Source organism: Rhinatrema bivittatum, chromosome 8, assembly GCF_901001135.1.
Source record: "Rhinatrema bivittatum chromosome 8, aRhiBiv1.1, whole genome shotgun sequence".
In the NCBI taxonomy this organism is placed as follows: Eukaryota; Metazoa; Chordata; class Amphibia; order Gymnophiona; family Rhinatrematidae; genus Rhinatrema; species Rhinatrema bivittatum.
The window spans coordinates 10,458,317-10,474,241 of record NC_042622.1 but is presented as its reverse complement, the minus strand read 5'-3'; the positions used below and the strand labels follow the sequence as shown (position 1 = coordinate 10,474,241).

The 15,925-nt window shown below is 48.7% G+C and overlaps 1 protein-coding gene across 2 annotated transcripts in view; it reads left to right on the top strand.

Moving 5' to 3' along the window:
* Positions 1–15,925, top strand: part of ARFGAP1 (ADP ribosylation factor GTPase activating protein 1) — a 63,468-nt gene that overhangs the window by 24,803 nt on the left and 22,740 nt on the right. For both annotated transcript variants that reach the window (XM_029611668.1, XM_029611669.1), the window contains exons 2-5: positions 1,040–1,103; positions 1,870–1,979; positions 3,860–4,031; positions 15,011–15,111. In XM_029611668.1, the coding sequence (XP_029467528.1) occupies positions 1,044–1,103; positions 1,870–1,979; positions 3,860–4,031; positions 15,011–15,111 (443 nt within the window). In that variant the 5' untranslated portion in view covers positions 1,040–1,043. The remainder of the gene's footprint in view (positions 1–1,039; positions 1,104–1,869; positions 1,980–3,859; positions 4,032–15,010; positions 15,112–15,925) is intronic.

Below are 15,925 nucleotides of genomic sequence, written 5' to 3'. Positions count from 1 at the left end.
GAATCTAGCTCTTTCAGACCTGTACAGGCCCTGCCCAAGGAAGAAAGAGGGGAAAGGTGTGGGAGGAGAATGGGCAGAACAGAAACATTTGTACAGTGGGCAGGTCTTCTGCAATCAGACGTTTTCCATGAGAGGAGGGAGGAAGGCTCGGAGGAAATTCTGAAAAAAATAAATAAAGATTGTAAAAACAAGGGGAATGGTCTCGGGTGTTTATTTTGAGTCAGAAATGCAACACGGTCGTTTTAAAATGGAAATTTTCTGAAAAATTGTGCTGCAGGTCCTCCATGTCTTGGGGTGTAAGCTCAGTTTGCTTGATGTCCCAGCTCATTTGAAATGCAAGTTTTCATACTGGAGAAAGGTGAATGCTTGGGATGAAAAGCAGTGAATGCTGATTTTCTTGGTCCCTGGTGATTTGTAGTAGAACGGTTCTGATCAAAGCAGGCGGCAGAGTTACAGAAACCACTGTTAGCAGGAATGTACCTAGTATGTGCCCTATCCAGCAAGTCGCAGAGATGCTGTAAGTTACCATTATCCACGGTTGCTGAAGCCCTTCAGCTTTGATATCTTGATTAATGATCCAGAAATCCATTCAGGGTAGAAGTGGAAGGGAGCAGTGTGAATGCATTCTGTTCCCTGAAGCGCTGACGGCGAGGTACCCCAGTGATGGGGGGACAGCAGGCACTTCAGAGACTCTGCCTGCAGTGCTCCACAATGCCAGGCACTTCTGGCCGTGCAAGAAATTGCAAACTGATGCCGTTAGGAAATGCAGAATCTGCAAGATCAGCTCTCCATGCTGCGTCCGAAAAGATCTGTCTTGTCCTGGCTAGTTTCCAAACAGAGCACCAGCCCTGCCCTAGGACACCCACCACCCCCCGCCTGCTATTGCAGAACCAAGATGCACAGACTCTGCCCTAACTCAAAACACCTTCTACCTTATCGGCGCGGTGTCGTCATTTTTAAGAGTGTGAGAGCTGTTGGGAGTTGTTTTAAATAAGATTCACGTATCCTTACATCCTGGATCTCTCTCTCTCTTTTCTAGAACCATGGCAAGCCCACGGACAAGGAGAGTGCTGAAAGACGTACGAGCGCAGGAGGAGAACAACGTAAGCAGCATCTCGGCCTGGTGACTTGCAGCAGCCGCAGGCCACCGGGGCCTGCCCAGCTCCTGTCACCCTGCATCTGTCTGACGTTTGTTTTACTGTGGGACTCTCCTTGCCTGTCACCTTCGCATCCTCTCCTGAATCTTCGAGTCGCTGAATAAGAGCTCTGAGTTCTCCGTGCTTTGGTCTGAGATGGACCTGCAGCCCCTTCACTAAATGGCAGGATTTATGTCCATGATAGCACTGCATTTCCTTCGGGCAATGTGTGGGAGACTTAGTCAAGGCTGAAAATAAATGTGGACGTCAGAGTTTCTTCTCTTTTCTCACATTCTAGCTGTCTTGCATGCTAGTTTGTTTGGCTTTTTTAACATTGTACGCCTATCTTTTCTGTGTTTTTTTTCATTTGGTATGTCTATATATATATATGGAAAAGAAACAAAACAAAAGACACATATATTTTTTGACTTTTTCTGAATTGTAAGCAGCTAGATGCCCTAGCTTCCAGGATGTTTGCAGCCCTGGGCATAGTATTTGTTTTATCAGTCTGTCTTTGCTCCTTCTTGAGGCTTTGCCGATCCTGGGCACGTGCTTGTGATCAGCTGGTGCTAGGCCACTTCCTTAGGCCACCTCCACCCAGCACGTGTGCAGGCGCTGCAAAGGCTTTTAGTCCTGCCACTCTTACCGAGGTCCATCCACTGACCTTTCTTGCCCTCTGACAGGTTTATTTCACACTGATTCTGACAGATTACTCTGCCTTCATGTCTTGCAGCTCTGTTTTGAGTGCGGTGCGTTTAACCCACAGTGGGTGAGCGTCACTTACGGGATTTGGATCTGCCTGGAGTGCTCAGGGAAACACCGGGGTTTGGGAGTTCACCTCAGGTGAGTCCTGGAAACGCGAGGAGGTTAGCTAATCCTCTCGCTGGCCTCTGCGCTTCGTAGTCAGCTCTCTTCTTTTCTTAAAGTAAATACAAGTATCAGCCAGTGACAGGAGCTGTGCAATCTTGCAGAAAATGTTATCTGGGCTGACTCTGAGGAGCCTTTGCTGGCTTCTTTTTGGTAAAACCAGGTCTTCCTCCCTGCCCAGGCCTGAGTGCACGACCTCCATGGCACGCTGTGCTACGGCTGGTCCTAGTGGCCTGAGCCATGGGGCCAGCGCAGACTTACTTATAATATTTATATACTGTCATTCTGTAGACAATCATAACGCTTTACTAAGTAAATTATAATAGTGATAAACAACATTCAATAAAAAAATAACTACATTAAAATCATTAAATACATTAAAATGTTAAACTAAAAGAAAAATCATTTTATAAAATAAAAATCAGACCTCTGTTCCTAAATTCCAGGGCCAGCATGGTTCCTGATGGGATAGCACATAGGTTAATGCCTTCTTTAAGTTGTTACTCTTATATGCCTGTTTAAAAAAAAGTCAGGTTTTCAGATTTATTTATTTTTTAATTATTATTAAGAATTCTTTTTGCAGCCTTAATTCGGCCGGGAGCAAGTTTGGCAATGGATATGAGTCTTTCTCTCACCTCACTTAGATGTGCGCTGTCCGCACCGAAGGGATACATAAAATACTTCTGTTTCTATCTCCTCCTGCTACGTCAAACTAGGCCATAACAAGTGGGCATTGCTGGCTAGACGATTTGACAGGGGAGGACGTGGCATATGGTGCTGGGGTTCTCATCCACGTGGGCAGAGCTCTGGCACTTCCCGCGCGTTGTGGCTTGGACTCACTTTGTGTAGCAGGACGAGATGGAAGGAGTTTTCTTACCTGCTCGTTTCCTTTCCATCAGTCCCTGCTGCACCAGGCCAGGACCCGCGAAGGAAGCGAGGCCGTCTCATCTCAGAAACTTTGCCGATTGTTCTCACGTGGGACATTGCTGTTCTGTTTGACTGTTTTTTCCTCTCTACCTTTTACTATTGGCTTTCCTTTTCTAGTTGCAGGCCACAGGGGAGCTTTCTCTCAAGTTTGTTCAAACGTTGGTCAGATGTGAAGCTTTGTCAGTAGGATACTGGATTCATTCAGCTTGGCACCTCTGCTTAGTAGTGGCTGTGATGCCTGCCTCCATCTGCTGGGAGGGGGGAATAACCTAGCCTGCTTTATGAGCTGTGCTGGTGTAGCAGGACTAATGCAAAGGGAGGGAGGCAGTGTGCCGGGATAGCAGAACAAAGCAAAAAATGTTTTCAGGAGACAAAATAAGCAAGTCAGGACAGGTGCCTGTTGGGCCCGCCAGATCCTTCCACACTGAGTCAGATAAACAAAATGGGAGAGATGCTCCACAAATTTGGTCTACAGACATGTTAAAAGCTAAAAATCCCCAGTTTTCAATATTACTCGTTTAGATCTGAATTATTATTGCTCATGGTACCTGTGAAAATGGGCAAAAGGAGATTGGGGTCTTCCGTTTCCTGCCTCTGCATGTGACATTGTATACAGGCAGAGAGGACCTGCCACTGTGTCCTTATGTTTTCTGCATGGGGAGCTCTTACCCCTTACCTCTCCCTCCCAGACACTGCCTGGGCACTTATGTTCCTGTGCTGACTGAAGGCCGGAACGGTGACTTCATGATCGAGCTCCTCAGCACTGGAAAGAGACCTCCCCCTGCGGAGTCTGTTATTCCTTCTCTCCAGGGTCTGAGTGCATCTGCAGTGTGTGGAACGATGCCCGCCGCGATGCACACAGGATGGGAACAGGGTCTCCCCTATTCTGGATTTGATAAACATGTGAGCTGCGCTGGTTTCTTCTGCAGCTTTGTGCGCTCCGTCACCATGGACAAGTGGAAGGACGTGGAGCTGGAGAAGATGAAAGCTGGCGGCAATGCCAAGTGCCGGGAATTTCTGGAGACCCAGGAGGACTACGACCCCTGCTGGACAATGCAAGAGAAGTACAATAGCAAAGCCGCAGCTCTTTATAGGGATAAGGTAAAGATGGAGGATGCTCCTGAATATTTCTCAAAATTGTTCATCCTATGTTCCTTCTCACCATTTTAAGATCCCTTAAGCAGAATCTTTTGGAGGACCCAGGCATAAGGATTGCTCGTCTACATGAAACACAGGGTGGTGCGTTTTCAGTACCGTAGTTGGACCTGCACTTTGGATTAAAAAGCCCAAAGAACTGAGATCACTTTCCGCTTACAAGTTGTTTCAGTAAAAAATGAATGCATTCTTTTTCCGAGAAGCATTTAGTGATATTGTGAATTGAGGATGTTTTGTGATTTCTCTGAGTGTTTTGTGTTGCTTGTTTTAATAAGTGTTACTGTTATCTGTAAAAAACCTTCTTACTCTATACTCTGCCTAGCATGAGCCTTTTTCACTATTGGGGGATTATATAAATATTTTAAATAACTAAACGGAGAACTTGCATTGCCCTTTTTAAGAAACAGCGAAGCAAAGTCAACCCTATAGTGGAAGTCACAATCTTCAAGGTGTGTATATATGATGCCCTGTTATCCTGATGGAATGTTTGTTTGGTTTCTGAATTTACTGTCCTGTCTACAGTCTGTTCATAAATGTAATCCTAAAAAATTAGAGTAAACTGTACTGTCAAGCCTCAGTCTCCCAAGAAAGGAGTCAGTGGTCACACAAGGTTTATTTATGGAAACAAGCTGTGTTCCCCTGTATGTACCCAGCTCAGTCCCGACTCCTGGCTTTTGCCTCCCTGCCAGCAGATGGAGACAGAGGAAAGTTTCACTGACACTGCCACGTAACCCAGTGTGCCACCGGTAGTCCCTCAGTATTTCTCTGACTCCAGCAGATGGTAGATGGTGTAAAACCTGCAGTCTGGAGAGAGAGGAGGATAAATAGATTTCCTAGCGTGTAGCCAGATGGACTCAGGACCAGTGGGTGACATCACCCTAGATATACCCCTGCTGTGACCTCAGCTCCTCAGTATCTCTCTAGCAGATGTGAACACTATCCCCTCGCTTGCACGGTGTTAGCGGGATTACAAAAAAAAAGGAAAGAGAAGCATTTATCCTTAAGAAGAATTGGCCCTGCTCTCCTACGGTGATACCTAAGCTTCCCTCCCCCAGTCGAGAAGTCCTGAGGTGATTTCCGACCCCTCAGAGGTGTGCCATGGTCCAGTAGCCGGCTCCTGGCGTGGACTTAGCCGCTGAAGCAGCTGAAAGGCAGCGGGTGCAATGCCGAGCTCGGCGGTGAAGGCCAAAGCCCTCTCCCCCCACAGCTGGAGACCGTCTCTGCACTCGGCCGGTAAGCACTGAGACCAGGTAAGTTTAGAAAATCTTCAATCCAGAGAAGAAGAAGGGCTCAGACGAGTCTCCTCCGGCCTCCTTGCTCGGCGCGCCGTGCCGACTCTGTTCTCTATCCCGGCGAGGTAAAAGGCGGGGGGCTTCGAATGGGTTGAGCAGCCTTCAATGGGCTAGGCCCTGTTTTCGGCTCGGTGAGTCAGCCACATGGCGACCCACGGTGGCGCCATCTTGCGCATGGTGGGCTGTCGGTACGTGCAGGCTGTCGGTACGTGTGGGTCAGGCCGGCCTCTTGGGCTTTTCAAGTGCATAGCCGAGCAGATGAATATCCAGGTGCGCGCCGGACACCAAACACACATACACAGAGGCGATGGCCCCGGCAGCAAAGAAGCTCAGACGACACTCCCTTTGCGCGGCCTGCCACATCAGAGCAGCACAGCCTGACCTAGAGTCCTGCCTGTGTCAACACTGTGAGGAAGCCCAGAGAGGACTAGATTCTCAAAAATTTTCCAAGTCTGGTCCATCCCAATGGATGGGTCTGCAATGACCTTATCAGACACCTCCCGGGAACTGAGCAATTCCGAGATGGTGTCCTCACCGGGAGAGGGCACTTCAGTAACCCCTACTCTGGCTCCCCAAGGGGTAAACATGGACCCAGGGGCCTTCTCTTGGTTGGAATTTTTCCAGAGACTACAAGCCTTTGTTCAGGCACAGTCAGCCCTGGCTATGACCCAGGTGGAACCCCAGCCAGGGGCACCTGATTCCCCCTGGCCCTGTCCGGGGGCCTCGAGACATGCCTCGCTTCACCAAGAGTATCCCTGACAGGGACCCAGACTCCACAGATGACAATGAGGGCTCACTGGAGGAAGGGGGACATCCCTGCAGGCCTGGAACCATACAGTACCATGCTTCGCTTCTTCCACAGGGATGAATTGCCAGCCCTGGTCTCCCAGACTCTGAACACTGGGGATTCCGGGCATGGACTCTATGGTGGAACCAAAGAACCCCATCCTTGTGTCACTTCGTAAGGCCTCTTGCTATTTACCGATGCTGGAAGCCATCCAGGATCTGGAATGGGATGCCCTGGAGGCGAACTTTAAAGGAGGCGGGCCTTGGAAGCCTTGTACCCTCTGGAACCCGCGACCAAGGTATGCCTGCGTTTCCCGAAAGTGGACACCATGGTCTGAAGCGAGCAACCATTTCCATTGAGGGAGGGGCAGCATTGAAGGATGCTCTAGATAGGTGATTAGAATCCATCCTTAAGCAAGCCTTTCACGTGACAGCAATGACACTGCAAATCGCTTCCTGCTGTGCTCTGGTGGCTCGCTCCTGCTTGCTTCTCTCGAGGGAGACAGACTGTTCCGGAGCATACGCCAGAGAGGCGATTGAGCCTGCCGCAGCCTTCCTGACAGATGCAAGCTCAAACCTAGTGCGTACCTCAGCCAGAGGAGTAGCCTCTGTAGTGGCAGCCAGAAAGCAACTATGGTTGCGCAACTGGTCAGCAGACGCGACCTCTAAGGCGAATCTCACAAGAATGCCCTTTAAGGAATCTCTCCTATTTGGAAGCAAATTGGAGAAACTAGCCAGTCAGTGGGGCGAATCTCCAGTGCCTTGTCTACTGGAAGATGGAGGAAAGAGATCCCAGTGTCCTTGTCCCAGGAGAGCTCAGGGCAGAGGCCCCCAACGCCCTACAGAAAACAGTCCTTCCAGACAGCACGACCTTCCGGGAGGTCTCGGTCCTTTTGGAACCAACAACACAAAAGAGGAACAGGTCCGGGTGCAGGTTCAACCCGAACTCCCCAATGAGAATGGACTGACCCATCCACAGGAAGAGAAATAGGGGGTCGACTCTTCCTCTTCTAGCAACGATGGTCGAGATCATGTCGGACAAATATGTATTGAACATCATACAAGAAGGCTACACTCTGGAGTTTCACAGCATCCCCCGAGACTAGTTTGATATCACACTGTCACTCCCACCTCAAGAGACTGGCAGTGGAAGCCACACTGACAAGACTACTCAGTCTGAAGGCTATAATGTTGGTGCCTACACCCCAGCTAAATACGGGGCATTATTCCATCTATTTTATCGTGCCCAAGAAAGAGGGGTCATTCCGACCCATCCTGGCCCTCAAGAACGTCAACAGTCATCTACGGATACTACACTTCCACATGGAAACTATCCGTTCTGTAATAATGGCAGTGCAACTGGGAGAGTTCCTAATCTCCCTGGACCTCTCTGAAGCCTACCTTCACATCCCAGTCCATCAAGACCACCAGCGTTTTCTACGTTTTGCTATACTGGGCCATCATTACCAGTTCCGGGCACTACCCTTCGGCCTGGCAACTGCCCCCAGAACATTCTCCAAAATTATGGTGGTCTTGGCGGCAACACTGAGAAAAGAAGGGATCCTGGTACACCCCTACTTGGACGACTGGCTGAACCAGGCAAAGTCACCAGAAGAGAGCCTTCAGGTGACCAACAGAGTCAGGACCCTCCTTGAGGAACTCGGTTGGATCGTGAACATGGACAAGAGCAGTCTATAGCCCTCTCAATCCTTAGAGTACCTGGGGGCCTGATTCGACAGCAAGCAGAACAAAGTCTTCCTACCCCCCCCCCCCCCCCCCCGAGGAGGAGGAAACCGAGGGAATAAGTATTGATGACCAGGACGTGCCCCAAGGTATGGGACTACCTTCAGGTCCTAGGCCTCATGGCATCAACTCTGGAAGTAGTACCGTGGGCAAGGGCTCACATGCGGCCACTCCAACTCTCCTTACTGTCCCGCTGGAACCCACTGTCCCAAGATTCTTATGGCCTGGATTGGCCACTGTTGGAAACAGGATGCTGGGCTTGATGGACACTTGGCCTGACCCAGTATGGCATGTTCTTATGATTACTCAATTCGTCTCCAGCTACCAACGGACGTATGCTCTCGACTCCAGTAGTGGCTGAGGAAAACCATCTAAGCAGAAGCGAAAGCCTATCTCCACCGAACTGGATCGTACTCACTACATATGCGAGCATCCGAGTATGAGGGGCCCAGGGACAATGGACCAAGGAAGAGGTGAAATGGAACATAAACCACCTGGAAGCTCTAGCGGTCAGACTAGTGTGCCCTGCAGTTCAGCTACAGGCTTCAAGGGCAAGTCATTCGAGTGATGTCGGACAACACAACAACGGTTGCCTACATCAACTGCCAGGGAGGAACCAGGAGCCAGAAGGTGTCTCTGGAGATAGACCCCCTCATGGAATGGGCAAAGGTAAACTTACAAGGGATCTCGGCCTCCCACATCTCAGGAAAAGACCTACTGACCACATCTCGCAATGCCAAAGTCCTCCGGTTCGTCAGCCGCAGACGAGAGCAACACTCCAAAGGGATCGATGCCCTCGTCCAGAGCTGGCCAGAGGAGGACTTACTGTACGCCTTCCCTCCATGCCCCTACTGGCCAAGATCATCCGCACGATTGTCTCTTATGGTCTGGCCCTTGAGAGGATTCACCTGAAGAAGCGCGGTTACTTGAAGGCCGTGATCACCACCTTGCTTCACGCGCGGAAGTTCTCAACGTCCCTGGTATACATACGGATCTGGAGAATATTTGAAGCCTGGTGCGAGGACCACAGGGTGTCCCTACAAACGGCAAGATCCCCATGCTTCTGGAATTCCTACAGGATGGTATGAAGAAAGGGTTGTTACTCTACTCTCTCAAGGTTCAGGTAGCAGCCCTCTCCAACTTCAGAGCCAAAGTAAACTGAAACAGTCTGTCTGCACACCCAGACTTGGCCCATTTCCTAAAAGGGGGTTAAGGAACTCTGACCACCCCAAAGAGGTCGGTCCCCTTATGGAATCTTAACTTGGTATTGGACTTTCTAGCAGGGCCTTCCTTCAGACTAATGTGCAGTCTGTCACTACGCCTTTTAATGCTAAAGACGGTGGTCTTGGTGGCAATATGCTCGGCCTGTCGCATCTCGGAACTACAGGCACTATCCTGTCTGGACCCATTCCTCCGCTTTACTCCAGGAGCGATACAGCTTCGCACCATCCCCTCCTTCCTACCGAAAGTGGTCTTGGGGTTTCACTTGAATAAATCCATTTCCCTACCATCACCGGAGGGATATAAGGATTCGGAAGACTCCTGACTTCTTTGCCATCTAAACGGCAAACTCCTAGTATGATACCTAGAACAATCGGAGCTGGTGAGCAAAACGGATCGCTTGTTTGTTCTTCACAGCGGCCTCTGTTGGAAACAGGATGCTGGGCTTAATGGACCCTTGGTATGACTCAGCATGGCAATTTCTTATGTTCTTAAGAAACAAGGCAAAGCTGCCTCACGAGCGACCATAGCTCGCTGGATCAAGGAAGTAATCAAGGCAGCTTATATAGAGGCAGGCAAGCCTTTACCCCTGCAGGTTATGGCTCAGTTTACTAGAGCCCAGGCAGTATCTTGGGCAGAAACCAAGCTGCTATCTCCTGCCGAGATCTGTCAAACGGCGACATGGTCTTCCCTCCACACCTTCTCCAGGTTCTACCACCTGGATGGCCAGGCTCGAGAAGACGCAGCCTTCGCAAGGGCAGTGCTAAGTGGGCCACGGGCAGCCTCCCGCCCTGTCTGGGAGTAGCTTTTGTACATCCCACTGGTCCTGAGTCCATCTGGCTACACGCTAGGAAAAGGAGAAATTACTTACCTGATAATTTTGTTATCCTTAGTGTAGACAGATGGACTCAGCATCTGGCTGCCCAGGAGAAGCGCCAAAGAAGAGCCTGGAAGGTGAACCTCGATGCTATACAAATACGGGTAAGCCGTTACCCTACCCCTAGTTCAGGGCACCCACATTATGACGGATGTCAGAGTTATGTTAGCGTTATGTTGGTTGAGTGCACTGGTGGTCTCGAGTTTTAATCAGTTTTTTAATCAGTCTGTTTTAATTAACCAATATAAATGTCCACAATGGCTTTTCAAAGAGAATACGGAGTAGCTGAGGTCACGGCAGGGATATATCTAGGGTGATGTCAGCTTTGAAATCTGACTCAGTCTCCCATCTGCTAGCAGAGGAGCACATAACCCACTGGTCCTGAATCCATCTGGCTACACTAAGGAAAACAAAATTATCAGCTAAGTAATTTCTCCATTAAAAGACAAAATTTCTGGATCCTCCCAGGGGGGGTTTGTGAGGTCCTGGTGGGGCCATCACCCTGGTTTGAGGAGGATGAGCAGGGGATTGGTGATCCTTCTGATAGCTCTGTCTGTGAGTTGGACATCTGGTGGTCCAGATCCCTCATCCCCCCACGAGACAGTAGTGGAACCTGCTGTCAGTTCTGCACTGCAAGCCCAGAGGAGCAGGGAATAATTCCTTTAATACAGTTTGTCCTGGGCCAGGTTGCTAAATTTGGCGAAAGCAGACTGATATAGCCAGTGGTCTGGCTCTCTTCTGATCTGCCACGTGGCCTGTGCTCCTGGAACTGGGACCACTGCACCGAAGGAAGGTATTGGTTTCTATGTGTCTTCATTTGTTCTCAGAGTTTAAAAAAAAACAAAACAAGGAATTAGTGCAGCTGTGGGGCTCCGGGGTGGGGAACCTACCTCGGCAGCTCGGGGAAGCTCAGTGATGGGGTTTTTCAGCAGAAACAGGGTGTTGGCACTGTGGCATTGAGGGTTTGTTCCCCTGCTTGCTGTTGAGGTGTGGGTGCAGGGAAGAACAGTGTGCACGTGTAGCAAAAGCGACATGGTGTTCAGAGGTCTGCATCAAGCATGGCTGCACCAGTAGAACAAACCTCGCGGGTGTTGGGGTCTAGCACTGAGGCTTTCCCTATCCGTGCAGGAGTGGCAGCCATTTTTTGATTCCCTAGCAGCATTGACAGGAAAGGCATGGGAATCCTCCTTCTCAACTTTTGCCGGTGGTTCCCTGTCCACGGAGGCGCAGAGCCACTTACATCGAGGAGGAATCTCTGGTTCTGATAGAGGTCTTCTGACGGTTTTATTTTGCTTATGCGCAAAGTTTGTTTAGCGGAACAGACAGTGGGGGATGCTGGCTCTCGACCCCAGTCCCTAGAGATTTCTTGGCTGGTCAAGAGGCCTGTCCTGAGAAGCTCTTCAGGCCTTCAATGATTTTTCTCTTTTTTCACAGAGATGTCTTGCTGAGTTTGTTGGCTTAGACCCTGAACACTCTTAGTGTGGCCTGAGGTCAGTTTTAAATTGTGTGCTGTTTCTTTCCCAGCTGAATCTAATTCAAGAGATATTGTATTTAAAGAAGGTAAATTTCAGCTCTCAAGGTTCCCCATTTCCGCATGGATACTCTGAAGTCCAACCTGAGGTCTGTGGTAGTGGCGGTTTGCAAGAGAGAGCTCTTGGTATCTCTCACCTTGACAGAGGTGTATCTGCACATAGCCATGAGGCTAGAGCACCAGAGATTCTTGAGGTTCATGGTTCTATGAGAACATTTTCAGTTCTGAGCCCTTTCCTTTGGCTGGCAACAATTCCACATTCCTTCACCAAGATGATGGTGGTGGAGGCCGGCTGCATTGCAAAAGGAGTGTGTGTTGTGCATCCGTGTCTGGATGACTGGCTCATTTGTGTGAAATTGTAGGACCTCTCTAGACAGTACAAAAGGTACTAATGCACTTGAAGTCTCTAGGATGGGTGGTGAACCTAGCAACGAGCCATTTAGTCCCCTCTCAAACTTTGGAGTATCTGGGAGCTCAGTTTGACACGCTGGCAAAGAGAGTTTCTCACAAAGAGAGATGACTGAAATTGGAGAGTCAGATTAGGCTTCTGCTAGAGCTTTAGGTGTCCAGGGTCTGGGGCTATTTACAGGTCCTGGGTTTGATGGCATCAACATTGAAATTAACGCATTTGTGCATATGCGGCCTCTGCAGGGGGCTCTTCTCTTCTGCTAGAATCCGTTATTGGAAGAGTTTAATCTTCCTCTCCGTTAGAGGGGGAAGCCAGGGATAATCTTTCGTGGTGGCTTACTTGCACTGCTCTCAAGTGTAGTGCAGAATTGGACGTTCTGAATTAGGTAATAGTCACCACTGATGCAAGCGTATCTGGATGGAGGGTGATTTTATTTATTTATTTATTTATTTATTAACTTTTATTTACCGACATTCGTGGAGCACATCATGCCGGTTTACAAAGAACTCAGGCGGGAAATACAATGAAACAATATAACAATAACACATTAATAACAGAACCAAAAATCAGAATACAAAGAGAACCAAAGGAGCAATGATAACGGGGGGAGGAAGGGGGAGGGAGCTGATTTGGCAAGATCAGTTGGAGCAGGGCCAATGATCGAAACAGAAGGCCTCATGGTCTATCAGTCGATTAGAGATGAGAGCGGTGCATTTTGCATTGCTTGCCTGTCTGCATGATTGTCAGATAGGATCCGTTCTGGATGGCTGCATAATGTGAAGATGGTGGCTTACATCAACCATCAAAGTGGAACCAAGAATCAGGCAGTGACTCAAAAGGCCCAGGAGTTGATTCTCTGGGCAGAGTAGCAAGCAACTGGCAGCATCTCACATTGCTGGAGTGAGCAACGTTTAGGTGGATTTTCTCAGTCTGAGAAAGTTAGACCCCGGGAAAATAGGAGCTGTTGGAGACAGCGATGTCTCATTCATGGAAGATAGGGGTATCCCAACTAAAGAGTAGACCAAGGCATTGTGGCTTTACAGCCGCTGAACAGAACATGGTATGGAAGGAATCAGAGCTCTGGTGTTGCTGTGGACTCAATGGATTCTTCTTTGTCTTCCCTCTGTGGCTTCTGGTGGAGAAGGGATTATGGCAGATAGAGAAACATCTGGGCAATGTGATCCTGGTAGCTCCAGAGTGGCGTGGCCACATCGACCATACTTCCCGATCTGATTAATATGGCCATAGACAGGCCCCAGAGGTTCGGACATTGGACAAATATTTTCAGGTCAGGCGGCTCACTTCTGTCTTGCAGCTTCGTTTTTGAGAGGAAACGACTGAAATGGCGGGGATATTCTGAAGCAGTTATTTCCAACTTATTGCAGGCTAGGCAACCTTCTACATCCTTGATTTATTTGCGAATTTGGAGGATCTTCGAGTCCTGGTCTGCTGTTGACAGCGTGCAGCCTGACTGTTCATGCTATGATGTCGCATATTTTGGCTTTTCTACAGAGAGGTTATGGTCAAGGGACTGGCCTTTAGCTGTTTGAGAGTCCAGTTAACAACATTGAGTTGTCTCCAGGATAAGATGCAAGGGTATCTTCTGTCCACACATCTGGATGTTAATCAGTTCCTTTGGGGACCTAAGAACTTGTTTCTTCAGGTGTGGAACATTTGTCTGACATGGAATCTGATTCTAGTCCTTGGAGGATTGTGTGAGGTTCGGTTTGAACCACTAAAGAGAGCTGGGTTAAGGACTTGACTCTTAAAGTGGTTTTCTTGATGGCTATTTGTTCAGGAGAATTTCGGAGCTCCAGGTGCTGTCGTGTCGAGTTCCCTTCCTACAGATGTCAGATTTGGGGGTATCTTTATGCATGATGCCTTCTTTTCTGTCTGAGGTAGTCTGTGTTCCATATTAGGCAGAGGAGCTTCCAGCTTTTCCAGATCTGGATTCCTCTACACCTCTCGTGGGAGAGCTTAGGCTCTTAGATGGGAGGAGGCATGCATTGATGTCTTTAAAGGTCACTTGTGATTTCCATAGATTGGATCGTCTCTTTGTATTGTGGAGTGGTCCAAAGAAGGGAAGTAAGGCGTCTAAGGCTACAAATGTGCGGTGGCTAAAGAAGCAATTGAGTAGAATTACATTTCTAAAGGGTGCCCGCTGCTGGGAGGTTTCAGGGCGTACTCAATGCATTCTCAGGTGACTTCCTGGGCTGATTCACAACAGGTGTCTCTTCATGAAATTTGCTGGGCGGCTACTGGGAAGTCATTGCACGCTTTTGCTATGCATTATCATTTGGATGTTGGGGCTCTGGCTTCCATGTGCTTTGGTGAGAGTGTTCTACAAGCAGAACTCTCCAGGTACCACCTGAGTAAAGGGGAACTTAGGGACATCCCAGGAGTCTGGACTGATCTAGGTACATACAGGGAAAGGAAAATTGGTTCTTACCTGCCAGTTTTCGTTCCTATAGTACCACAGATCAGTCCAGATATCCACCCATTTACTGGGGGAGAGTCTGCCGCTCATACTGTTGCTCTGTATATAGCGTGGAGTTGGAGATTTTCAATGCTGATCGCTTATGTTAAATTTGGGAAACGAGTTTTCCATTGTCTTTTTGGGCAACTTCACCTTCTTCTGGCTCGTTGGAGGGGAGCAAGCTTGCTTAGAAATTTATGGGTGTTGCTGTCATCTTGGCTTGGGTACAGGTGAATATTGAGGGACTGCAGGTGGCACACTGGGTTATGTACAGTGTCAGTGAAACTTTCTCTCGCCATCTACTGGCAGGGAGGCAAAATGCAGGAACAAACATTAGCAGGTAAGAACCAATTTTCCTATGCCAGCTATGTGACCGTTTCACTATGATAGTGCCACACTTCACCTTTAACTGCTGTCTCTTGGTGCGATAATGGAAAAGGCCACCTGTAGCAGCAGAGGAGGCAGGGCTGGTGATGGTTATGGCCAGAACCTCTAAGTTGCTTGGCTCTGTGTCTGTCATACTCCCAGTTTTGATGTGATTTATGACTGCTTTACTTTTTTTTTTTTTTCCCCTCCCCTCCCCCACACAGATTGCCACACTGGCTGAGGGCAAAGACTGGTCTGTTGAAACGTCTCCTGCCAGGAGCTGGACCCCACCTCAGCCCAAGATGTCTCTCCCATCAGCACATCGGTGGGTCATTGCATTGCTTTGACATCTCTCTCATCATTAACAGGAAGCCTGCTCTTACCTGTGTCATTTAGGTGAAGCCGGGTGGCTTTGACGCAGATAAACAATTAGTCTTGCAAGGAGAAGAGGCTTTCACGCCATGTCACTGGTTTTATTGTTTTGTGGAGGTTCCTGTCTGACATGGTTTATGGTGCAGGGCACTGTTTTTCAGACTGAGGCCCTCATGGATAAGTTGTTAATTCTGACTGAGTGATGCCTTCAGCATGATTTACAGTAATGTTAGAAATCTTTTAAAATAAATGATAATCTATGCGATGCTATGTTCTCGGTGGACAGCAATAACTACATGCACAATGTCAAAGTAAGCAATGATGAAAGTTCAATAGAGAGCATTGTATTCTGTCTCCTTGCTTGTTTTCAGGCATCACAAGGAAAGGCTCCTGAATGTATTACCTCTTGCAGCTCTGCACTGGCCAGCTCTAAGTACCAAACAACTATGGTCAGCAACTCGCTGGAAAGATGTTAAACTGGGTCCATTTATCCGGATCAGAGAGAATATTCTCCATTGATAAGTGGGGCTGAATTAGCCTTGACACATGGGTGACGGTGCCAAAGGGACCCCTCGTGCGAGGGAATTTCCCAGTCTTCCTGAACTTGTGCCCCCCCTCTCTTTTAAAATGTTTGTTTTTTGGCCTTGTTTTTCTCGTTTTCATCGCTGTCTAGGCAGCCCCTCAAACAGCATGTTCTGTGCTGGGGAGAAAAGAATATCCTTTGCTGTTCCTTTCCATAAATCTCACATCTGTGACCGCAAGGCGCG